Source organism: Carlito syrichta, unplaced genomic scaffold (genome assembly GCF_000164805.1).
Source record: "Carlito syrichta isolate Samal-C Ts95f unplaced genomic scaffold, Tarsius_syrichta-2.0.1 Scaffold309624, whole genome shotgun sequence".
NCBI classification, from domain to species: Eukaryota; Metazoa; Chordata; class Mammalia; order Primates; family Tarsiidae; genus Carlito; species Carlito syrichta.
In genome coordinates, this window is record NW_007253720.1 from 268,436 (window position 1) to 292,194 (window position 23,759).

Consider the following 23,759-nt stretch of genomic DNA (forward strand, 5'->3'; position numbering starts at 1 on the left):
CTCACCTCAGCCTCCCAAAGGCGTGGGATTACAGGCTGAGCCACTGAGCCCGGCTCATTGGAGGGTTTTAACCATTAGCCAGGCATAGTGGCTCATGCCTGTCATTCCAGCACTTCGGGAGGCCGAAGTGGGAGGATTGCTTGAGCCAAGGAGGTTGAGACCAGCCTAAGCAATATAGCAAGACTTTGTCTCTATAAAGAATCAAAAAAATTAGCCAGGTGTGGTGGCACACACCTGTAGTCCCAGCTACTTGGGAGACTGAGGCAAAAGGAGTACCTAAGCCCAGGAGGTCAAGGCTGTGGTGAGCCATGATTTTTGCCACTGATTCCAGTGTGGGTAACAGAATGAGACCCCAACTCAAAAAAAAATATATATATATATGAAGGAAGAGGAGTCTCAGAGGATTTCCAGGTTTTTGGCCTTAATAACTGGGTGAATTGTGGTATTATTTGCTGAATTGGGAAAAACTAGAAAATACCCTGGGCTTTTGTTAGGGAGGGGGCTGGGAATCCAGTTTGGTCTCAGATGTTTTAAATTTAAGTTACTTGTGAGAAGTGAGATATCAAATAGTTAGTTGGTTATATGAGTCTGGAACTTAGAGGAGGAGTCTGGGCCAGAGTTCAAATTTGGGTGTCGGCTTATTAATGGCATTTAAGGTCATGGGAATGGATGAGCTCATCCAAGGAGAAATGCAGATAGAGAAAAGGGCCAGGACTGAGCCCTGGCTTACCCCAATGTTTGGAGTCTAAGCAAAAGAAGAAAGTTCCCTTTGAGGTGGAAGGAAAACCCACAAGCTTGTGGGGTCACTAAAGCCAAGATAGAAGAATATCAGAAAGAGGGAGTGGAGGCCGGGCTCGGTGGCTCAGCCTGTAATCCCAACACTTTGGGAGCTGAGGCGAGTGGATTGCCTGAGCACGCAGGTTCGAGACCAGCATGGGCAACTTGGTGAGACCTCATCTCTACAATAAATAAAAAATTAGCCAGGCATGATAGCGCACTCCTATAGTTCCGGCTACTTGGAAGTCTGAGGCAGAAGGATCGCCAGAGCCCAGCAGGTCAAGACTGCGGTGGCCGAGAGCATGCCACTGCATTCCAGTCTTGGAGACAGAGTGAGACTCCAACTCAAAAAAAAAGAAAAAAAAAAAGAAAGAGGGAGTGGGTCAATGTGTTGAATGTCCCCTCACATAGGTGAGTGGATGAGTAGAGTGTTCACTGTATTTGGTAACATGAAGTCACTGATGACCTTGACCACATGACCATATACACACATACATACATGTACATGCACACATGTGTGGTCATACTCACCAAGTTCCCCATGCTCACGAATCTCAAAAGTCACCCACAAGTCTGTCCCAGCTGCTGTCCCCCGCATCTCCAGTACCTGGTTAGTCAGTTCCTCAGCAGTCAGAGTTGGAGACACCTGAGGTCAGGGCAAGAGCAGAGAACTCAAGCTGATCAGGCCATTGCTACTGCTTCACGCCCCCACCATTCTCTCATCTCCCCTCTAGTCTCCTCAGAACTGACCTTCAGGGTGATACAGTTGTCTGGGAGCAGCTGCTCTAGATAAACCTCCATGATGAGGTCTCCAGCCTGGGACAGCTGAGAGGAGGGGTAAAGAAGTCAGGAGGACACAAGAGGATGCGGAAAAATCAATCACAGGACTCCTTTATAGCCTCATAAGCACCTCCCCCGGCAGTGGTCTCCTCCTCCCTCACCCCCAATGTTGCACAGGCCCTTTAAAGGGAGAACTTCAGGAGTGGCAGAACCACATTCACAGGGATGCTGCATTCGTGCTTCCCAAGGCAGCACAGCAGAATGGCTGGGAGGACAGGCTTGGAGTCGGACTGTCTGGGTTCCAACTCTGCCACTTACTACAGTGTGACCTTGAATAAGTGACCCTCCTAGTCTGTTTCTTTATTTGAAAAAATAGGACTACCAACTTCACAGAATTGAATGATGCTAAAATGAGATTAGTGGTGTTTGGAATATAGTAAGTCCTCAGCTAATGTTTGTCATTACACAGGGGGTGCCCAAAAAACGTATGCACATTTTTTTTTTTGAGTTGGAGTCTCACTCTGTCACCCAGACTGGAATGCAGTGGCTGCTCCTGGCCACCGCAGTCTCGACCTGATGGGCTCCAGCCATCCTTCCGCCTCAGCCTTCCAAGTAGCTGAAACTACAGGCACGTGCTACCATACCTGGCTAATTTTTTGATTTATTGTAGAGATGAGGTCTCGCCAAGTTGCCCAGGTGGGTCTCGAACCCGCGGGCTCAGGCAATCCACTCACCTCAGCCTCCCAAAGCGCGGGATTACAGGCTGAGCCACCGAGCCTGGCCAATGTATGCACATTTTAAGAGATGTTATCTATGTATTACTTTTCAAAGTTGAATTAAATTACAGTAGCAATGTGTAGTATGATGTTTGCTCAACCATGCTTCTGCCATTTTCTTTGACTGTCCTGCTTTGTCACATGGTGACACAAGCATTCATTTGATTAACGCCAACTTTTGAGCAAATGTCATACTTAAAATGTGTATACAAAATTGTATTTATTCTTCTCACTGCTCTGCCTGACTAACTCTTCCTTGGATCTCTCACACTTAGAAGTGAGGTGCAGCTGCCTTCACTGTGTAATCAAGGATTCTCGTGGATGGTGAGTGATGTCACCAAAATGGCAGAGCAGAAGCACTCTGGCTTCTCCCCCACAGAAAACCAAAACCATCTATCCAGAGCCAAGATTATTACCATGAAGAATCCTCACGGTGGGGTGAATGGAGCAAACCCTAGCCAAACCCCACTCCCAAAGCACTTCTCTCCTTGGGTTTCCCCTGTCTCCACAGAAGGACAGGCCAAAAGGGAAACTTCCTGGACTAGCAGATCAGCTTCCTATCCTGATGACCCCTCCTGCCCCACTCAGGAGTCTAAGGTTAGGACAGGTTACCTGCACATCCTTCCAGGTGGTGATAAGATTGACCTCCAAGTCAATCTGCGCTACCTGGTCAGAATCGATCTGTGGAAGAGCCAAAAGGGAATATGGGAATGCTGGGAAAGGAGAGAAACAGGGCATATCTCAAGGCCAAGGAAGACCTATTTAGGAGGGTTGGAGGTCTAGAGCACTAAGAACCAAGGGGGTGAGGCTGTTGGAAGGGAGGTTATGGAAGAAAGAGGCCCAGGGCTCTAGGAGGTGGTTTCTGATGCACTGGCCCATCAAGAGGCCTGGGCTGAGGCATGTTGGGATGGGCAGGATCCAGAGTCTCTGTGTCCTGCAGGGGGAGGGAGAGGGGCTGTAGGTCAGGGATCAGGAAAGCCTTACATCAAAGACAGAGACGTAGCCATCGATGAGCTCCTGCAGCACCCGCACCTCATGCTCCCCCCGCCCATCCGTCTGGAACACACTGGGTGCAAACAACAAGGCCAGGTTCCGCGTGCACATCTGGTTTAGAGCTGCACACTTCTGCACCCTGCAGAGGGATGCCAGGATCGTGAGGGATGCAGCTTGTGCTCATCCCTTCATCAAAATATCCATTCATTCAGCAAACATCTATTGAGTCCCTACTATATGCCAGGCCCTCAGCTAAGTGCTTGGGATACAGCAATGAGTAAGACAAAGTACTGGCCTCAAGGAGCTCCCAGTCTAGGGGTGACAGATAAGTCATGGGTGACTATAAATACTGCAGGAGTCAGCAAACTTTTCATGTAAAGGGACAGACAGTACATATTTTAGGCTTGCAGACCAAATAGTCTCTGTCATAACTCCTCAACTTTGCTGTTACAGCATGAAAGATGCCATAGAAAATATATAAATGGGGGCACACCTCATCAACAAGGGTACCTGCATAATCAACGTTTGTATACCTAACCCTGAATTATACACCTAACCCTGATTTGCACCCCACATCTTTATAATAAAAAATACATATATATAAATGAATGGGTGTGGCTTTACACTTTATATACAAAACTTTGTTTACAAAAACAGACAATGGGCTGGATTTGGCCCATGGGTCTGTCATAGACCAAGCCCTGTAATATGGTATATAACCAGTGCTGTTCAACCAGGGGTTCACCCCAGAACCACTCAATGGCCGGTCTCCCTCACAGACTAGTAAAGGTGAATCTGCATCTTCTTCAACTTTGTGTTTCTTACATCCAGCCCTTTACCTGACATAGAATAATAAATCAGAATAATACCGATTGTGAAGGCTTACTACATGCCAGGTGCTGCACTAAGAATTTTACAAGGATTATCTCATTTAACATTCTAACAACCTATGAGGTGGATACTATTCATTACATCATCTTCTTTTTAGAAATGAAGAGGCGAGGCCCAGAGAGCACAAACATCTTATCCAAAGTCACACATCTAGAATAATGGAGCCAGTGTAAAGCCTAGGTCTCCTGACCCCCAAATCCATTCTCTGAACCTTTATGCGATGGCCCCGCCACTTAATTACTGTTTGTGGAATGAATGAATGAAAGTGCAGGGTCAGAATGAGGTGAGGAAGGGGCCAGGAGGGAGCTTGCAGGGGGTCTGGCCATACTGACCTATAGAGATGTCCAATGAGGGTGGCCAGTGTGCGGCGGTTGACCCGTGGCAGGCAGCCAATCACTTCTTTGTATTTCTCCAGGCGCTGATTCTTCTGGGGTAGCTCTGAGGATGGAATGGAGGAGGGTTGGAGAGGATCCGGGAAGGGAAAGTGGAGGCTGGAATGGAGGGAGAGATTTTTGGAGAAACAAACCCAAGATGAATTTGTCTCTTCCCCCTTCCCGCCTTCCCTTGAGCGAAGTCTCTGGATGGTCCCCCAGGGTGGGCAATGTTGGGGATCGGGTGCTGCATGGATTCTGGCGGGAGAGTGGAGATCCTGGTTGGGCTTTGGTTCTTAGGGATCTTGGGAGTACCGGCAGCCTCCCTCCAGCGAGGCAGCAAGCGAGCGGAGGTCACAGGGTCATCGAGCTCACGAAAGAAGCGTTTGAGTGTGTCGGTGACATCTTCCACGAAGTGCTCCCCTGGCCGGAGTTTCACTGACCGGGCATCCCGACGGAATTCAGCCAGGAGTCTCAGGCTGCGGGCACGAGCACCCCCTTTCCGGTATACACCCTCCAGCCGGAGCCCTGAGAACAGCCAGCCATTTCTGCTTACTGTGCACAGGCCTTCCACCACCCACCACAGCCCATCTGTGGCCTCCCTACACGCCATGTGGCCATTGGGGCAGAGGGTCAGAGAGGTGGGAATCTGTGCCTCCACGGTCTGGACTCTCAGCTCTCTGCTGGAGTCCTCATCGTGACCAAGTCCCTCCCTTGTCTCATTATCATGTAGTATTCCCCACTGCACCATATGTCATCACCACTTTATTAAATATCTTCATTATCGGTGGATTCCATATTTGTGCATGCTCTGATTTGCTAAAATTTGTAACCCCAAAATCAATGCTTTTGTGGTCACTTATGAACAGAGTGGAGAAAAATTTTAGTTCCCTCCCCAATGCACATGTTCCCAGTTAAGGTCTCATACTGTAAACAAGTGTCCTTTTCACAGTATATTTTCAGCCACATTTTGGGGTTTGTGTGTGTGTGTGTGTGTGTGTGTGTGTGTGGTGATTTCACTGTTTAAAATGGCCCCTCAGTGAAGTGCTAAAATGTTGTCTAGTGTCTCCAAGTGTGAGAAAGCTGTGATGTGCCTTACAGAGAAAATGTATGTGTTAGATTAGCTTCCTTCAGGCATGAGTGATAGTGTTGTTGGCCTTGAGCTCAGTGTTAATGAATCAACAATATATATAAAATAAGGTGTTCTTTAAACAGAAACACAGAAAAAAAAGTTTACATACTGATCAGTTGATGAAAATGTTATCGTAACCAGAGGTTAGTGAGGCACTAACCCTGTATTTGCCCTGGGGCAATGACTCAGTATTCACTAATTAAGTGCTTTGCAGTGACTTAATAGACTATAACCACCACAAATAATAAGAATGGACTGTGGTATTTGTTTTCTTATTTATTACCCATCTCTTCCACTAGTCTATGAGCTTCAAAGCTACTTCCCGGCTACCTGCCATATTCCCAGTGCCCAGCAGCTCAATAAATACATGTTGAATGAACGGCAATGGAGCAGAAACCTTCGAGAGGAGACATTGACACCCAGTCTTTCTCTAGGGCTTTGTCACTGAGTCTCTGACTTAATTCCTCCTTCAAACATGAGGGAGGCCGAGAAGAGGACGGGTTGAGTGAGTAGGGGAAGTCACTGAACGAGGCTACTGGCAAATGTTACTAGCCACTGACTAGTCACTGACTAGCCACTGTCCATGACGGTAAGCACAGTTATCTGTAGGTTCATGGAGGCACCTGCCTTTTTTTTCCCCTTTACAGTCAGACTTCATTTCTGTGGGTTGCATATTCACAGACTGAACAAACATGAAAAATATTTGAGGCCGGGCTCAGTGGCTCAGCCTGTAATCCCAGCACTTTGGGAGGCCGAGGTGAGTGGATTGCCTGAGCCTGCGGGTTCAAGACCCACCTGGGCAACTTGGCAAGACCTCATCTCTACAATAAATCAAAAAAATTAAGCCGGGCTCAGTGGCTCAGCCTATAATCCCCTGCCCTTGGGAGGCTGAGGTGAGTGGATTGCCTGAGCCCGCAGGTTCGAGACCCGCCTGGGCAGCAAGACCTCATCTCTACAATAAATCAAAAAATCAGCTGGGTGTGATAGCGCATGCCTGTAATTCCAGCTACTTGGAAGGCTGAGGCGGAAGGATCGCCGGAGCCCAGCAGGTGGAAGCTGCGGTGGCCAGGAGCAGCCACTGTACTCCAGTCTGGGTGACAGAGTGAGAATCCAACTCAAAAAAAAAAAAATTAGCCGGGCGTGGTAGCGCACACCTGTAATTCCAGCTACTTAAAAGGCTGAGGTGGAGGGATCACCAGAGCCCCTCAGGTTGAGGCAGCGGTGGCCAGGAGCATGCCACTGAACTCATCTGGGCGACAGAGTGAGACTCCAACTCAAAAAAAAATATTTGAGACACTGTTGCTCTGGTCTGGCCATGTGGCCCTTAGAGGTATGGCTTCCAGGTTTTCCTAGCTTTGGTCCCCCTCCCCTACCTTTGGGAAGTGAATCTTTTCTCTCTTTCTCTTTCTCTCTCTCTCTCCTTCCTAAGTAAACTATTTTTCCATCTAGCTTCTGTGCAATTCTTTGCATCTTTCACACGGCACTGGATCACAACTCTCCTCCCCCTAGCAGGTCTCAACTAACATTTTAGAGGCCCTGCTGGGACTTTTTTTTTTGAGTCAGAATCTCACTCTGTCACCCAGGCTGGAGTGCAGTGGCATGCTCACAGCCACTGCAGCCTTGATCTGCTGGGCTCAGGCAACCCTACTGCCTTAGCCTTCCAAGTAGCTGGAACTATAGGCACACACCACTACACATTGCTGGGATTTTAAACTAACATTTTTGGAGGCCCCACCAAGATTTGCTGTACTCTCGCTGTCTCTCGCTCTTCTCTTTTCCAACATGAGTTTCTCTCTGTGGAGAAAGACAAGGTGCTTGGATCCTTTTCTCTACTACTTGCTCTTACTCTAAACACCTGCAACAAGCTACATGGAACAGACCCCTCCCTGTCACCTCAGCTTTGTCTGGAATGTAACTACAACATCACCAGTTCTCAATTCAGTTTTTCTCTAGGGTGGGATGAGAAACAAAAGCAGCTTCAGGAGCCACACCTTCCCCACACCCTCCTCCTGAACTGCCTGCAGACCAGGTAATATTTCCCTGTCAAGGCAGAAGGTCAATACCACCCCTCCTCCCATCAAAAGCAGAGATGTTGGCTGGGCACAGTGGCTCAGCCTGTAATCCCAGTACTTTGGGAGGCCAAGGCGAGAGGATTGCCTGAGCCCGGGGGATTCAAGACCTGCCCGGGCAGCTTGGTGAGACCTCATCTTTACAATAAATTATAAAAACTAGCCAGACGAGGTGGCGTGTGTCTGTAGTTCCAGCTTCTTGGAAGGCTGAGGTGAAAGGATCACCTAAGCCCAGCAGGTTGAGGTTCAGCCTGTATTCCCAGCACTTTGGGAGGCCAAGGCGAGAGGATTGCCTGAGCCTGGGGGTTCAAGACCAGCCTGGCCAACTTGGTGAGCACTCGTCTCTACAATAAATCACAAATACTAGCCAGGCGTGGTGGCGTGTGTCTGTTGTTCCAGCTTCTTGGAAGGCTGAGGTGGAAGGATCACCTAAGCCCAACATGTAGAGGCTGCGGTGGCCATGAGCGTGCCACTGTACTCCAGCCTGGGCGACAAGAGTGAGACTCTAACTCAAAAACAAACAAACAAAAAACAGAGAGATGTCAATTTCCCATCTCCAGAGTGGAGGTTACCTGGGATCCAACCTCTTTGGCATATCAATCATTGTGAAGAAACTTGACGACAAGCTGTGAGGACATTCACATATGAACTCAGGAATTCACTGGTACAATAGTGGGAACTGCCTGGACTCCTGTAGTAGGTGTCAAACCCACTGGTACAGGTAAGGACATCTCTACACCCCTATCCAGCAGGAAGCAGAAGACTGACCTTTGTCCCTATTCCCAATAATTGCCTCTGCCCATAAGACCCAAGTTAACCTAATCAGCCCTTCGTGACCTTCATGACACAGACAGACTCCATCAACATAGCAATAGTCAAGTGACTAACCCACCCATCTGCCTGCTGTCTATCACCTGATGTCAGTACCTGTGCTTACCTGCCCTTCATGATGAAGTGGAATAGACACCACCCAGTCACCTTAATGACCCGTTCCCCACCAAAGGGAAGGTTTAAAAGCATTCAACTTCAAGCAGCCATGGCTTTGTTAAACTCTGGTCCGGCCACGTGGCCCTTTGAGCTATGGCCACCAGGTTTTCCTAGTTTGGGCCCCCTCCCCTACCTTGGGGAGGTGAAACTCTTCTCTCCTCTCACCCCATTTACTTTCTAAATAAACTACACTTACTCCCTGCCAGTCCCTGAGCTCAATCTTGACATGTATTTTCTCATCATCACAATTATCCTGGGAAATGAGGACTATTAGTTCATTTTACAGATGAGGGAACCGAGGTTCAGAAAAGCAAAGCAGCTTGCCAAGAGTCTTATGCCCGGGTGGTGTCAGGCTGCGGTGTCCAGAGGCAAAGTTCTTCCCGGTAATCCATCCCCCACGCCAGCTGTGCCCATGTTCTCCACACCATCCCCCTACTGGCTCAGGATCAGCCTGTGCCCACTCACCATGCTGGGTGACAAAACTGATGCAGGCATCCACGATGATGGGGATGTCACCCCGGCTCATCTGCTGCTCCTGCAGCCCTGTGCCGCCCCCACCAGCTGCCCCCCCAATGGCTGTGTTCCATGCTGAGAAGTCCAGCCGGCCCTCTCCCTGCAGATACAGGGTCCTGAGACCCGAGAGGTGGGAGTTAGAGTAGCTCCAGACAGGGTCCTGGGACCAGAGACCCGACTTCCCAGAGCCACCAGCAGGGGGCAGCAACACCCAACCCAAAGACTCCTGGAATGGGGTAAGCAACTTTGAGGAAGTGGACAGTGGTCCCGCAGGCCAGGGTGGAGAACTGGGCTGGGCTTCAGAAAGGGGGGGCCCGAGCCAAAGACCGGGCAATATTTACCTTCCTGTCTCCACTAGGACCAAATGCTCCTTCTTGTCAGGGGTGTCAGCTGCAGAGACCACACCTGGGGAGAATTATCAGACACCATCAGTGACTACTATTGATTAAGTGCTGAGGGGATATAGGTGCCAGGCCAGGAGCCTTATGATGTTCCATTAACTCCTATGAGTTATGTACTATTATCTCCATTTTACACGTGATCCATGAAAGCTCAGAAGGGTTAAGTAACTTGCCTCAGATTACTTGCTATAAGATGGCAAAGTTTAGCTCAAATCCAGGTCTCTTGTTCCCAAAGTCCTAAAAACAGTCCTACACTGTTCCTCTTTCAGAATACAGGAAAGCAGTGAGGGTACCTAGTCCTCTCTCCCAGGACACACCCAGCAAGTGACTCCAAATAATAATCGCATTTATAACATACATTTACTGAGCACTCGTAAGATGCCTCCTGCCAGGCTCCATGATAAGCACTACCCTATTTGAACCTCATTACAACCCTCTGAGGAAGGTCTTATTATTTTGCCCATTTTAAATATGAGGAAAATAAGGCACAGAGAGGTTAAGTAACTTGTCCACAGGAATAGGAAGTGATGAAGATGGCGTCTAAATCTGGGCAGTTTCCCTTCAGAGCTTGTGCCTGAAGCCACTATGTTTCACTGCTCCCATAGGAACGCCCAAATAAAAAAGGTCTGCTCCCACCCACCTGTAGCCAGCCTTTATCCCCGTCTCCACCCCTGCTTACTGATCTCTTGTAGCCGCCGCAGATGCACCATGTCCTCGGGGGCTGGGGGGCCGGGGCCAAGGGCCGGACACAGGAAGAGGTGGTCACCACGAAGGAGGCCGAACCCTGACAGCCAGAGGCCAGGGGCCAGGGCTGTGTGGGAGGGGGATCGCAGCCACAGGCGGCCCAGCCGCAGAAGTCCAGGGCCCAGAAGCTGGTGACAGCTCAGCGGGGAGAACCACTGCGGAGGCAGGTGGGGGGACAGGAGAGACAAGGGGTGAGAGAAATGAGAGTGAGAGGGATAGGGGAAAGCAGAGAAAGACGTGACGAGAAATCAGGAAAAAGAGGAATGGAAAGGGGCGGAGAGAGGGCAGAGGAGAGACCCAGAGAAGAGACAGAGATGGATGGGGAAGACAGGAAAGAAACTAGGTTTAATTCAATCTGCTCCAGTCAATGGAGAGAAGACCTCCATGCGGTAGCCTTGTGCCTTTAACCGAGGTGTGGAGGTAAGAGAGAATACCCATTCTGTACTGCCAAAATGCTGTAACTGAAGAGTCGTGATGCCCTGGGAAATCCCACCACCCAAGAGCTGGGGAGAGGCTTCATGGAGGAAGGATTGTTTGAGGTCAACTGCAGAGCAGTGCCTCTCAAACCGCCCATGGTAAAGCACCAATGGATTTTTCCTTTTTTCTATTTTTAAAAGAGTTATAACCTGTCACTAACCAATCCTGTATTTTCATTTAAAACAATACAAATGAATTGCTAGAAAACTGAGATGAAAAAACAAAGACATACAAGCCCTTAATTTTTATAATTAGATTCAACACATAAAATTACTCTGTCAAATTGCTACAGAAGACTCTAAGTGCTTCCTCTCAAGTTATGCGCTTATCCTGTCACAGACCATAAAAACAGTCCATGGACCAATAGAGTGTGACAGTCTTCACAGCACCCTTTGGGCAGCACTGCCCTAAAGGATAGGCTCGATTTTTGGAAAGCATAGATGATAATAAGCAGAGACTTAGACCTGGTTGGGAGTTGCCACGACAGAACCCTGAAAGGGTATGGAGACAAGCTATTCGTGCGAGGAGTTATAGAAGGCCTGGGGGAGTAGAGTCAGAAGCCAGGAGCAGAGCATGTGCTGCGGAGGGGACATGATCTGGTGAGGTCAAAAGGTGGCCTCGAAGTTGGGAAACAGGAAGGCCTCGGTGACTTGCAGGGCAGCAGGTCAGGAGAGTGTGGAAGTTAAGGAGGAAGTGCAGACTGCACACAACTCTGAGACATTGTCAGGAAAGGAAGGAGGGCGCCAGGGTGAAAAGTTGAAGGTGGATCAGAGCGTAGGGAGACGCTTTCTTAGGAGGAGAGCCTGTTGTCGTCATCATCATCACTACCATTATTATTTCAACACCCACATACTGAGGGCTGGCTGTGTGTGGGCCTCACCCGAGGGGTTGAGTCTTTTACACCCACTCTACAAATATGGAAAAGCTCACAAGGCTGAGCACCGTGGGGTGTCTGACTCCAGGGACTGAACTTTTAGCTCTGAGAATGCAGACAGGATGGAGGGATCGGGTTGTCTGAGAATGGGAGAAGCCAGGACATACGGAGGTAGCTTGGCTTCTGGGCCTGCTAGAGAACTGGGGACCAGAGGGAGGGTAGCAGGAGTCAGGGGCAGTTTCTTTGTGAGAGAGGCCGTGGCACAGTGAGGTTTGGGCACAAGCTTTGCACACAGAGGCCTGATTTTCAGTTCTGGGGCTCTGTTGCCTTCTAGCTCTGTGAACTTGACGAAGTGACTTCGTAAGCTCTAAGACCTAGCTTCCTTATATGTAGAATATTAATCATCCCTACCTCTGACAGTTGTTATGAAAATTAAATGAGATATTGAGTGAGCAATGCTTCGCACAGGACTGGGCACAGAACAAGCACTTGGTCAACCTTCACTGCTGAGGAAATGGTAGAGACGGCTGTGGCAGTAAGAAAGGACAGGATGGAAGCAGGTGAGCTTTGTGCAGGGGTCTCGGCTATCTCACCTTGCCCACGGCGCTCGTCCAGGCCTCCAGACTGTCAGCTCCATCTGTGCCAAAATGCTGGACCCTCCCCCCCGTGAGGATGAGCTCAAAGGAAAAGGGGAACCTGGAGAAAAGACGAAGTCAGGGAGAAGAGAGGGAGCCAATGAGGGGACTATCCGCTGGGGACTGGGAAGAGCAAAGGGAAGCGCCGGGGGCACACAGGGTCTGTTACCTGTCAAGGTCACCAGGGTCAGTGGGTGGGGGGCTCACACCCAGACACACCACATCTTGGGGCTGTATGAGGCTGAGGGGTTCAGGGCTGCCTTCTGACGCAAACATTTCCAGAGCTGCTCCCAGCACACACCACAGGCGGGGAGGGGCTGAGGGGAACAAGATGTTGGGGGACAGCAGACCTCGACCACCACTGTAATAGTTCCCATTTACCAGACATTTATTCTATGCCAAATCCTCTGCCTACGTATGACCCTACATAATCTTCACAAGAGCCCCGTGAGGTCTTACATCCTATCTTGTTCTGCAGCTCAGGAAACTGAGGCTCACTCAGTTTGAGTAATTTGCCCAAGTCGCATAGGTAGGAAGCAGCAAGCGGCAGAGCTGGGATTTGACCCAGTCTGACTTCAGAGCAGATGCTCTTAATGACCACTCAGTGCTGTCGCCTGGTGTGGTCCCTCTCTCACCCCTGGACCCTGGGCCCTCCCTATGGCATGACCCCCCCACCCCACCCTTTCCCATCCCAGCCATCTCCTCCCTGTCCCTCTGTGGTACACTCATACCTGCCCACTTTCTGCACCTGTATCCTCCCATCCCTTTGCCCCCCCTCACCATCCCGGCCCCTGCGAGGGGGCGGGGGTCCAGCTTTGTGACTGATGGGCCCACAGTACAGGAAGCCGCTGTAAGTGGCAGGCACCACCACCTCATTGTACACACCAGGGGAGGGGTCTGCAAGGGGAAGGAGAAGCAGTCAGGTCAGGCCAGTGCAACGGGATGGTCTGACCCACTCTAGGGAAAGGGCTGAGTGGAGACAGCCAGTAGGACCCCAATCCACCCGCCCGGAGCTCCATGGAGTTGGATTACTCACAACCCAGATTGCAAAAGTGAGTGGCAGGGGGTGATGAGACAGGGAGGCCTCTAGCCCAGACCCTGTCCACTGCCTGTCCCCACCAGGCAGTTTGCTCTGGGCAGACACCTCAGAGTATAGGCCGTCCTGAAAGTGTCTCAGCTCCTCTGGCCTGACAATGGAACCAATGTTATTAAGCTGATCGCTTCTTTGAGAGATCAGACTGTCCTCCTGACCTATGGGTTGACCCTGCCAGAATGGGCCTGCACTAGCACCTGGAACAGTCAGACCCACCCTGACCATAACCCATGACCATCATTAGTTATCTCATGACGTTAGGAAATAGACCCTGGAGGATCTGAGGGGCTGGAAGCTGCCACAACCGGACCATCGTAATAGGGTAATCAGGGGCCCCTAGAAGAATCAAATCACAAGTTGGGACTGAGAATTCCCTAGGGGGAGAAAACAGAGGCACTTGTGGAATGACCTGGGGGCAGGAGGCCAGGGAAGCTGCCATCAAGGGCTGAAGGGGACCAGGGCTCCTGGCCTTCGAAGGCCTCAACACAGAGCAACTGGGTCATGTTCTTCAGCAGGTTGGGTCCTGCCACGGCTGCACAGAGTGCCTGCAGGGAGGGGAGGGTTCCTGTCAGCCCCAAAACCCATACTAAGACCCCTGGAGACAGCCCTCTGATCACCAAAACAGCCCCCAGTACCCAAGTTTAGGCATCCCAACTCAGAGACTACTTCCTGACCCCCTAGATCAGGCCAACCTGTCCCTCCTACCTGGAGAAGCTGGCTGTGATCTGGATACTGAGGGTGGGGCTTCCGGAAGAGACCCAGTCGGTACTTTCGAGAGATGAACTCTCCCCGGGGGCCGGGGGTCGAATCTGGATGCAGCCTCTCACCTGGAGGTAGGGCCCCCGCCCAGAAGCGGTTGGCACGACCATTTCCCAGGACAATGAACAACTGTAGGATGACAGGGGGCAAAGGCAGGCTCAAGAATCCCCAGACATTCCAATCCAGCTGAGTGTGGCCTATTGAGCTGGTGGGGGTGGGCCCAAGGACTGTTTTGGGATGCTCCCTCCCACCCTTCCCCCCTTCTCCCTCTTTGGACCCCTTACCTGCACGATCTCGTTACTCCAGACACTCGTGTCCAGCTTCAGGCTCTGTACCTTGGAGATCCCGGAACCCAGGGCCCGGTGCTGACCTGTCAGGATGTGAGGGGCATGTGGCATGGGCACCCTGAGCACCCCTGTCCCAGCCCCCTCCCGCTCCCCTTTTGGGCTTGAGACCCCAGCCCTCACCCGCACACTGCTTGCAGATGACCACCCCCAGGTTGACAGCGGCCCAGTCTGGGCGGGATGCCCCACAGTCCGCACAGTGCCGGTTTGCCCGATTGGACCAGATCTTCTCAGCCACCTCGTAGTCAGACAGGGTCTCGGTTACTGCTTCCTGCAGAGTGGCCGCCCAGCTCTGCCGAGACCCCCCAGACTCGGCTGTGAAGCTGAGGGGTGGACAGCCAGTCCGTGGGCATGGACCTCCCCGCCATGTCCCACCCCACTGGCCATTTCCGAAGGAGCCACCACAGGCCACACCTGGGGTAGCCCAGACCCTCCTGACATCTCAAACCTGCTCACTGGACTCCCTCAGTGCATATCCACTGACATCCCGCTGAGGAGGCCTCCAGTTCTCTGCATCCTTGTGCCTCCCCCAAAAGTCCCCCAGTCTTGCCTCCCACCAGTCCAAGACCCACCTGAAGCAACGATGGGGTGTGAGCAGGTCAAAGCTTCGACTCTTGGTCTCCCGGACACTGCAGCCTTGCAGTTCAATGAAGCAGATCCCAATGCCCAGAGAGAAGGCCTGGTGGGGTTGGGGTGGGCACTGTGAGGCACCACAAAGACCTAGGCCAGGCCCTTTAGCCCTGGCCTGGGCCTTCTCACCTGCTCACTCTTGTACAGCGCCAGTTCTCCTGGGTTCAAGGCAGCAAACACCTTGGCCTTGTGTCCACGCAGCTCTAGCATGCCCATGCGGATGGGTCGGGGTGGCTGGGGGAGCCGGGAGAGGCCCAGAAGGCGCTGCTCCGTCAGGCAGGATTGCAGCGTGGAGCACCACGTGTCCCGCTGAGCTGGTGGGGGTGGGAAGCAGGTCGGTGGTGGTGTCCTCCTCACACATTCTCCTTCCCTTCCGCCCTGACCCAGGGGCCCTGGCCCTCACCCTCGCTCTCGGTGCGGAACACGAACACCCTCTGGCCAGTGATGACCTGGAACTTGTTGTCCTTGCTACTGCGAGTCATCTCAATGGCGGTCAGAGGGATCACCCCCTTGGGGAAGGGGTCCTGCAGAAAGAGCCCAAGGACCCATGGGGACAGGAACTGAGCTATGGGCGCCAAGCCCTGGGTCCAGCACTAGCTATTTATTCATTTATTTATTCATTTATTTCAGATTCAGGGGTTACACATGCACATGTTCGTGTCATGGATGTATTGGGTAGTGGTGGGGACTGGGTCTCAGGTGGCCCATTTCCCAGATAGTGAACACTAGCAACAACTTTTACAAGATCAGCACCCAATCACAGCCAACTCCTTTTAGTGCTGGCATAAGTCATGGGGTGACCACCCCCCTACCTTGGGCTTCCCTCCTTCCCACCCTGAGCCTCTCCCAGCCCTCCCTCTCCCTCTCCCTCTCCTTAGTTTCCATGTCACATCTCCCCATCCCCCACCTTGTCACTGCCAAAGTACATCAGACTCCTCCCGTTGAACTGCACAAAGCGTCTCTGGAAGACATAGTTTCTAGGGATGCAAGAGACCAAGATCAGTGCTTGGGGTCGTATGGAGCTAGGGTGATCAGAGGAGCACTCGGCACCTGCCCCACTGCCACCACCTCCCAGCCTCCCTCCTCTCCCTTCCCCTCCCAGCAGCCCCACCCCTGAGGGGAGAGCTTGTCTAGCCAGCCGCTGAGCAGGGGCATGGGGCGGTCAGCTGTAGAGGAGAAGCTGGCATAGGGTGAAATGAGGTCATCACTGGTCTCCTCTGTGTCTAGGTTGGGCAGTGAGAGGGTGGAGTCTCCAGGTAGCTCAAGGCTGGCATAGCCAGCATCTTCCCGTGCCTCCAGATCCTGCCTGCTGAGCCAAGACAGGGAGGGACACACATGAGGGGTCCTGGAGAAAGTACCCTAGGTTCCCCCTTTGTAATTTCTCCAGCCCCACCCACAGCATCTAAGAGAATGTCTGGTAGGTACTGGATCTGTTTCTCAACTGGGAATAGGGAGGGTGGGGACCCAAACGATTAGCCTGGCGCTCCTTCCCTGAGCACACTTGGAATTTTTACTAGGAACATTTCAGTCCATCTCCTCTGCCATTAGCATTACTTGGGTGGAAAAGTTGGGGAAAGGCTGTGTAGACGGTTCCCTGCCATAGCTGCCCAGAGCTAATCAATACATCTTACTGATTCTTTCTCCAGCAAGTTCTTGACTTTCTCTCCCTGGACCAAGTTCCCAGTAGCTCTCACCAGAGCGATGTGAACTGCCTAACTGGCCACCCGCTTTCACTCTTCCCCTGCCTCCCGCAATCCATTCTTCCACAGCAAATGAGACTATTTCATTCTCCTGCACAAAGACTTTCAATAATGTCCCATGGACACTTAGGTTAAACCCACATTTCCTACCATGAGCTGGAAGAACTTGTACAGTGAGACCTTATTCTGTGTCACCTCTCCCTTCTCCCCACAGTCCAGTTGTACTCTCCTCTCTCTTTTAGTTCCCCCTGCCTAGAACATGTTTCCTTCTCTGCTTCCCTGGGCTGCCTTCTCTCACCCTTTAAGTTTTTGCTTATGTCATCTTCTCAGAGAGGTCTTCCTGAATAGATTCCTCTCTTACTCTCTCACTTTCCAGTGGCTTTCAGTCTCAACAGCACAAAAACACTTGGGAAACTTTAAAAAATACCAGTACATGAGCTTCACACTAGCACTTAAACGTGAATCTCTGGGTGTGGGGCCCAGGCACCTGTTAGTTTTAAAAGTCCCCCAGGCTCTGGGACAGCTAAGGTTGAGAACCACTATTCTACCCTATTTGTTTCCTATGTCACTGAGTTGAATTCATTAGATGAGAACCCCCACAGACTCCCAGTGCCATGTCTACCCAATTCCACGCACATGTTCTGCTTTCCTCCTGTTACTATAGTAAACACTCCTGTCTAAAGCCAGACCCTCCTCTGTGCACTTAATCCTGTTCTCATCACCTACACAAAGGTACTGCTCCAGACTGTCCCCCTTTTTCTCCCCTATATAGCTAATTGTCCCTCTCTACCAGACCATTTCTATTCACCTACAAACCTACATAGCATTCCATCCTTTGCTTGTCTTTACTTCCATTATCAACAATTATTTCAACTCTCTGCTTTTCTTTTTTCTTTTTTTGAGTTGGAGTCTCACTCTGTCACCCAGACTAGAGTGCCGTGGCACGCTTCCGGCCACCGTGGCCTCAACCTTCTGGGCTCCGGCGATCCTTCCGCCTCAGCCTTCCAAGTAGCCGGAACTACAGGCGCGCATTATCACATCCAGTTAATTTTTTATTTATTGTAGAGACGAGGTCTCTCCAAGTTGCCTGGGTGGGTCTCGAACCCGAGGGCTAAGGCAATCCACTTGCCTTGGCCTCCCAAAGTGCTGGGATTACAGGCTGAGCCACCGAGCCTGGCCCAACTCTCTGCTTTTCTTTTCAGAAAAACTCCTCAAAAACACAGTCAATACATTGCTAACTCCTCTCCATCCATTGTTTCTCAAAACCCATTTTGGTCAGGCCTTCCCCCCAAGACCACACTTGCCAAGGCCCTCAGTGACCTCAAGTGCCAATTCCAGGATCGATTCTCAGTCCTATCTTAGCCGCAGACCTCTTGGCAGCATATGACACAGTTGGCCTCTCCTTCCTTATCCCCTTTCCTCACTTGGCTCCTGTGACATCACATTCTCCTGGGTTTTTCTATGTCATCAGCCATTTCTTTTCCATCTGATTTGCTGATCCTTCCTCTTTTCCCAAACCTTGTGATGCAGGAGTGCTCTGGGGTGCTGAGCTCAGCCCTCTTCTCTACCTCTAATCCCCCACAGTTATGCACGCCCTCTAAATGTTGACAACTCCCAAATTAGGATCTCCAGCTCAGACCTCTCCCCAAACTCTGGACATGTCTATCCAATAATCTGTTTGTCACCTCTTACTGGATGTTTATCATACACCTCAAATTCAACACTTCCAGAACTGAACTCTTGGTCTACCCCCACATCCTACTTGGTTTATGGACAGTCTACCCCACCTCAGACCATAGCAACTCCATGAACGTTCAGTTACTTGAACAGTGCTGCCCAACTGAAGTCAATGCAAAACGCATAATACATTATTGATTTTTTTTTTTTTTTTGAGTCAGGGTTTGCTCTGTCACCCAGACTGGAGTGCAATAGAATAATCAGGGATCACCACAGCCTTAACCTCCTGAGCTCAAGGTGATCCTCCCACCACAGCCTCTCAAGTAGTTGGAACTACAAGTGCCTGACACTACACTCAGCTAATTTTTTTTTTTTTTTTGAGTTGGAGTCTCACTCCATCGCCCAGACTAGAGTACAGTGGCACGCTCCCAACCACTGCAGCCTCAACCCGCTGGGCTCCGGCCATCCTTCTGCTTCAGCCTTCCAAGTAGCTGGAACTACAGGCGCGTGCTACCACGCCTGGCTAATTTTTGATTTATTGTAGAGATGAGGTCTCGCCAAGTTGCCCAGACGGGTCTCAAACCCACAGGCTCAGGCAATCCACTCACCTCAGCCTCCCAAAGGCGTGGGATTACAGGCTGAGCCACCGAGCCCGGCCTCAGCTAATTTTAAAAAAGTTTTTAAATAAAGTCTAGGTCTCACTATGTTGCCCAGACTGGTCTGGAATTCCTGGGCTCAAGCAACCCTCTGTCCTTGACCTCTCAAAGTGCTAAGATTACAGGCATGAACCACTGCGTCTGACTGTTATTTGAAATTTTCTAGTAGCCACATTAAAAAAAAATGTAAAGGAAACAGGTGAACCCAATTTTAATAATATATTTTATTTATAATTCCAGCACTTTAGGAGGCCGAGGTGAGAGGATTGCCTGAGCCCATGGGTTTGAGAGCAGCCTGGGCAGCTTGGCAAGACCTCATCTCTACAATAAATCAAAAAATTAGCTGGGCATGTTGTCATGTGCCTGTAGTTCCAGCTACTTGGAAGGCTGAAGCAGAAGGATCACCTGAGCCCAGCAGGCAGAGGCTGCGGTGGCTGTGAGCATGTCACTGCACTCCATCCTGGGCGACAGAGTGAGACTCTAACTCAAAAAAAAAAAAAAAAAATATATATATATATATATAATTTAACCCAATATAGCCAAAGTTTTAACATTTCAGTATGCAATCAATGTAAAAATTACTAAGATAATTATATCTTTATGTCATATTCATCCAATATTGTGTTTTCCGTGCTAATGCTTCAAAATCTAGTAGGTGTTTCACATTTATAGCACATCTCAATTGAGATTAGCCACGTGTTACAGGCTCAGCAGTCACATGTGGCTAGTGGCTACTATACTGGACAGTAAGCCTCAGACCAAAGCCCTCAAAGTCACTTTTGACTGTTCTTTCTCTCACACCCCAAGATAATTAGACAGTTTGCCTTCAAAATATAGCCTCTTCTCATCATCCTTTCTACCATCACTGTGCTGCGGTCCTCACCTAGATTATTACAGTCACCTCCCAACTGGTCTCTCTGCTCCTGCTTCTGCCCCCTACAGACCATTCCCAACACAGCGACCGAGGGACCTTTTCATAAGTCAAAACCCCTCCTATGGCTTCCCATTTCATTTACAGTAAAAGCGAAAGCCCCTACAAGGTACTACCCCATCTGGCCTCTTGTATCTCTCCTCCCACAACTTCCACGTGGCCCCACCCAGGTCTCTCCTCACTGCTCCTGGAGCGGCCAGGGCGTGCCCCCTCCTGGAGACCTTTATTCCGACCACTCCCCCCTCCCTGGGACACTCTTCCCTCAGATATGCTCAAGTGATCCTCCTGCCTCAGCCTCACAAGTAGCTGAAAGTACAGACTCGTGCCACCACACCTGGCTAATTTTTTAATCTTTTGTAGAGACAAGGCCTTACTATGTTGCCTAGGATGGTCTTGAACTCCTGGAATCAAGCAATCCTCTTACCTCAGCCTCCCAAAGTGCTGGGATTACAGGCATGAGCCACCGTGCCCAGCCTCAAATATCATCTTTTTCTTTATTGAGTCAGATTCTCACTCTGTCACCCAGGCTGGAGTGCAGTGGCACACTCACGGCCACTGCAGCCTTGACCTGCCAGGTTCGGGTGATCCTTCCACCTCAGTCTTCCAAGTAGCTAAAATCACAGGCATGTGCCACCATGCCTGGCCAATTTTTTTATTTACTGCAGTGACGAGGTCTCGCTATGTTACTCAGGCTGGTCTCAAGCCCCTGAGCTCAGGCAATCCTCTCGCCTCCGCCTCCCAAAGTGTTAGGATTACAGGCATGAGCCATTGTGCCCGGCAAATGTCATCTTCTTAATGCTCCAATAACTCGATGAAAAATTACAGTCCCTCCATACTGACCCCCAGCCCTCTTATCCAGCTCGATTTTTTTCCATGGCACTTAACACCTTTTAACATGCTACAGTATGTAACTTATATGTTTACTGTTCACTGACTACCTCCCCACAAGGGCAGGGGTTTCTGTGACACTGATCTAACCAAGCAGCTACATCTGGAATGTAATAGCAGCTCAAAAAATATTTGCCGAATGAAAGAATGAAAAGCCTTCTCCCAAATTTTTATCCATTAGTTTGTCTACTTGTCTTATTTCCAACCTCCCCACTGAGCACATGCTACACGAGGGTGGCACTGGGTTTGGTAGATCCATCCTGTGTCTTGAGTGCCTGGCTGGCACACAGAGGACACTCGGTGCACATTTGATCAATGACTGGGTACACAGCCACCACCGGCCCAGCTGCTCCTCTGGCTTCCCCTCTCCTTCCCATCACTACCCTACTCAGGACTCACCTGCGTTCAGCCCTATCCTGACAGACACCTCTGCCCTCTCTTCTGTCTGGGGCCCCTGGAACCCCCACAGGCTGGACACCATAGTACAGGCAACCAGGATCCATGATGTGCACTGGCAAGAGGAGGAAGCGGAGGAAAAAGGAGACCAGGTGGGAGTGTCTAAGGTCCTCAGGCACTATCCCTCTTGCCCCAACCTGGGAGAACCCACCTACCTGTGCTTGTTGTGGGCCGGAGGGCAGGGGTGGGGGCAGCTGTCTGGGAGCTGGGGGGGGGCCTGAGGGGAAAGACCTATTGGTTACTAAGGGAGAAAGAAGGAAGGACAGGCCTGGTGCCCTGCCCCCTCAGCCCCCTTCCCCTTCTTTCCTCCCCCAGTATCAGATTCCTAAGGGGCCAACTCCACTCACATGTCCAGAGATGCCTGTGCCCCGCCTTTTACATCCAGATCGAAGTAGATGGCATTGGGCAACATCTCCACAGTGCTCAGGGCTGAAGGCTGCTCCGAGGAGGAGGTGGGGAGAGAAGGGGACCTGGGCCTGGACTCTGGGTCCCTGGACCCTTCCGGTCCCAAGAGGGTTGGGCTCAGGCCAGACCTCTGGGCAATGGCAGAGCCACTGAGCCCACCAAACACTGTCCTGGGCTTGGGCACGGGCTTGAGGGGCTGGGCTTCAGGGGCCGGGCTAGAGGATGGCTCCATGGCACTATCCGATTTGGGATCCAGGGAGCCCTCTGCAGTGCCTGTCTGCAGCAGGCGCAGGATGCGTTTCCGGTGCCCCGTGGCGCTGATGCCCAGCTGCCTCAGCTCCTCGTGGCCCAGGCCTCTGGCTGAACCCGCTGTAGCCAGGCCATGCCGCTGGAATGTGTCTGCATACTGCTCCAGGTGCACCGTGGCCAGCCACACAGCGATGTCCAGGTCCTGAGGGGCAGCCATGGGGGCTCAGGCCATTGCTGGGGGGAGGGGCAGGGTGAAGGGAGGGCTCAGGCTGAGATTCCCCCTCCCTGCCCCAAAGTCTGAGGCCTGGACAGGAGGTACCAGCCCCTAGTCTTTCTCCAAAGAAAAATGCCCAATGGCCTGTGATCCATCCCAGAACATCAGAAAGGGCTCTCTCATTACAGGAGAGTCCCTTCGTTTGCAGTTGAGGAAACTGAAGCCCAGGGAGGAAAAGGGGCTTGCCCCAGGCTCACAGCAAGTCTACACTAGTGTTGGTCCCCAAGCTCCTGCCTACCCTGGGTCGGTTGACTGCTTTACGGCACAGTCAACTAAGTAAGGGTGGAACCAGATGTCAGAACCCTGCAGGGCAAGGTGGGTGGGAAGGTGGGGAGGAGGGGGCCAATGAATTGGCCAGAACCAGCTGTGGCATAAGGTGGGGAGAGGGGCAGGCTAGGTAGGAGGAAGGAGGAGCAGAACCCGGGCCACTTGTTTCCACAGCTGAAGTACACAGGCCTGCCATCCTAATCCTGGCTGTTCCCAGTTTCTCCTCCCCTTCCACCTATTGTTTCGGCTCAGACTTCCTTCCTGTCCCTCCAGCTCCTGGCCGTCCCCACATCCTGCCTGCCTTGGTCAGCCTGCCCAGAGAGACCCAACCAGTCTTAACTGTGGGGTCCCAGCCCTGGGTAAAGGTCACATGGGGAACAGGGGTGGGGCAGAGAGCCGGGTAAGAGAGATGAGGGACCAGAGGCCAGGGGTACTCCAGGGTCTTCACCCTCCACCCCTCCCCCAGCACGTGCGCGCACAGACCCTGCAGGTTCTCAGCAATGTGAAATGACAGTCCCCTACTTTCTCAGCCCGTTTCTGAGCCTGCCTTCTCCCTGACCCATTCCCTTGGGCTCAGCTCTCTGTGCTCTGTCCCATTCTGGCAGCCTGATCCTGACCTTGATCTATTCCCTGGACTTAACTCTGATCATCTCCCCTGAGTTTAATCTCTGCCCTGTGCTTTCCCCTGCCCCGCTCCATCTCCCTCTCTAAATCCATCTTCGTCCCTCTCCTTACCGACCCCGCTTCATTCCGTCACTCAGCCTGCCCTTGCCTCGGCGGCCAGTTCTCACTAGGTCTTAAGTTGCATCTGAGCCTCTGGCCACCTCTGACCCCGCGTTTCTGTTCCTCCGCCTCTGCCTGCAAGGCTGTCTCCCTACTGCGCTCGTGCTGGGTCCCTGGTCAGGACCCCTGCGTCCGGCGTCAGTTCTGGTCTCCCTCTGCCTCTCTCCCGCTGGGCCCCATTCTCAAGCCAGGGCCGGGGTGCCGAGCCTCGGGGCTGACTCGGGGCC

At 51.6% G+C, this 23,759-nt stretch overlaps 1 protein-coding gene across 1 annotated transcript in view; it reads right to left on the reverse strand.

Moving 5' to 3' along the window:
* Window positions 1-22,722, reverse strand: part of ARAP3 (ArfGAP with RhoGAP domain, ankyrin repeat and PH domain 3) — a 28,050-nt gene extending 5,328 nt beyond the window's left edge. The window contains exons 1-25 of the mRNA XM_008067435.2: window positions 21,902-22,722; window positions 21,710-21,771; window positions 21,498-21,609; window positions 20,805-20,810; window positions 16,358-16,555; window positions 16,154-16,223; window positions 15,650-15,770; window positions 15,376-15,560; window positions 15,189-15,295; window positions 14,740-14,939; window positions 14,557-14,642; window positions 14,219-14,401; window positions 13,923-14,058; window positions 13,201-13,317; window positions 12,590-12,737; window positions 12,379-12,481; window positions 10,370-10,589; window positions 9,631-9,694; window positions 9,242-9,405; window positions 4,904-5,116; window positions 4,550-4,655; window positions 3,318-3,465; window positions 2,946-3,014; window positions 1,528-1,602; window positions 1,309-1,423 (exon numbers count right to left, since the gene is read on the reverse strand). Of these exons, the coding sequence (XP_008065626.1) occupies window positions 1,309-1,423; window positions 1,528-1,602; window positions 2,946-3,014; window positions 3,318-3,465; window positions 4,550-4,655; window positions 4,904-5,116; window positions 9,242-9,405; window positions 9,631-9,694; window positions 10,370-10,589; window positions 12,379-12,481; window positions 12,590-12,737; window positions 13,201-13,317; window positions 13,923-14,058; window positions 14,219-14,401; window positions 14,557-14,642; window positions 14,740-14,939; window positions 15,189-15,295; window positions 15,376-15,560; window positions 15,650-15,770; window positions 16,154-16,223; window positions 16,358-16,555; window positions 20,805-20,810; window positions 21,498-21,609; window positions 21,710-21,771; window positions 21,902-22,425 (3,532 nt within the window). The 5' untranslated portion in view covers window positions 22,426-22,722. The remainder of the gene's footprint in view (window positions 1-1,308; window positions 1,424-1,527; window positions 1,603-2,945; window positions 3,015-3,317; window positions 3,466-4,549; window positions 4,656-4,903; window positions 5,117-9,241; window positions 9,406-9,630; window positions 9,695-10,369; window positions 10,590-12,378; window positions 12,482-12,589; window positions 12,738-13,200; window positions 13,318-13,922; window positions 14,059-14,218; window positions 14,402-14,556; window positions 14,643-14,739; window positions 14,940-15,188; window positions 15,296-15,375; window positions 15,561-15,649; window positions 15,771-16,153; window positions 16,224-16,357; window positions 16,556-20,804; window positions 20,811-21,497; window positions 21,610-21,709; window positions 21,772-21,901) is intronic.
* Between the last annotated feature and the right edge of the window lie 1,037 nt (window positions 22,723-23,759).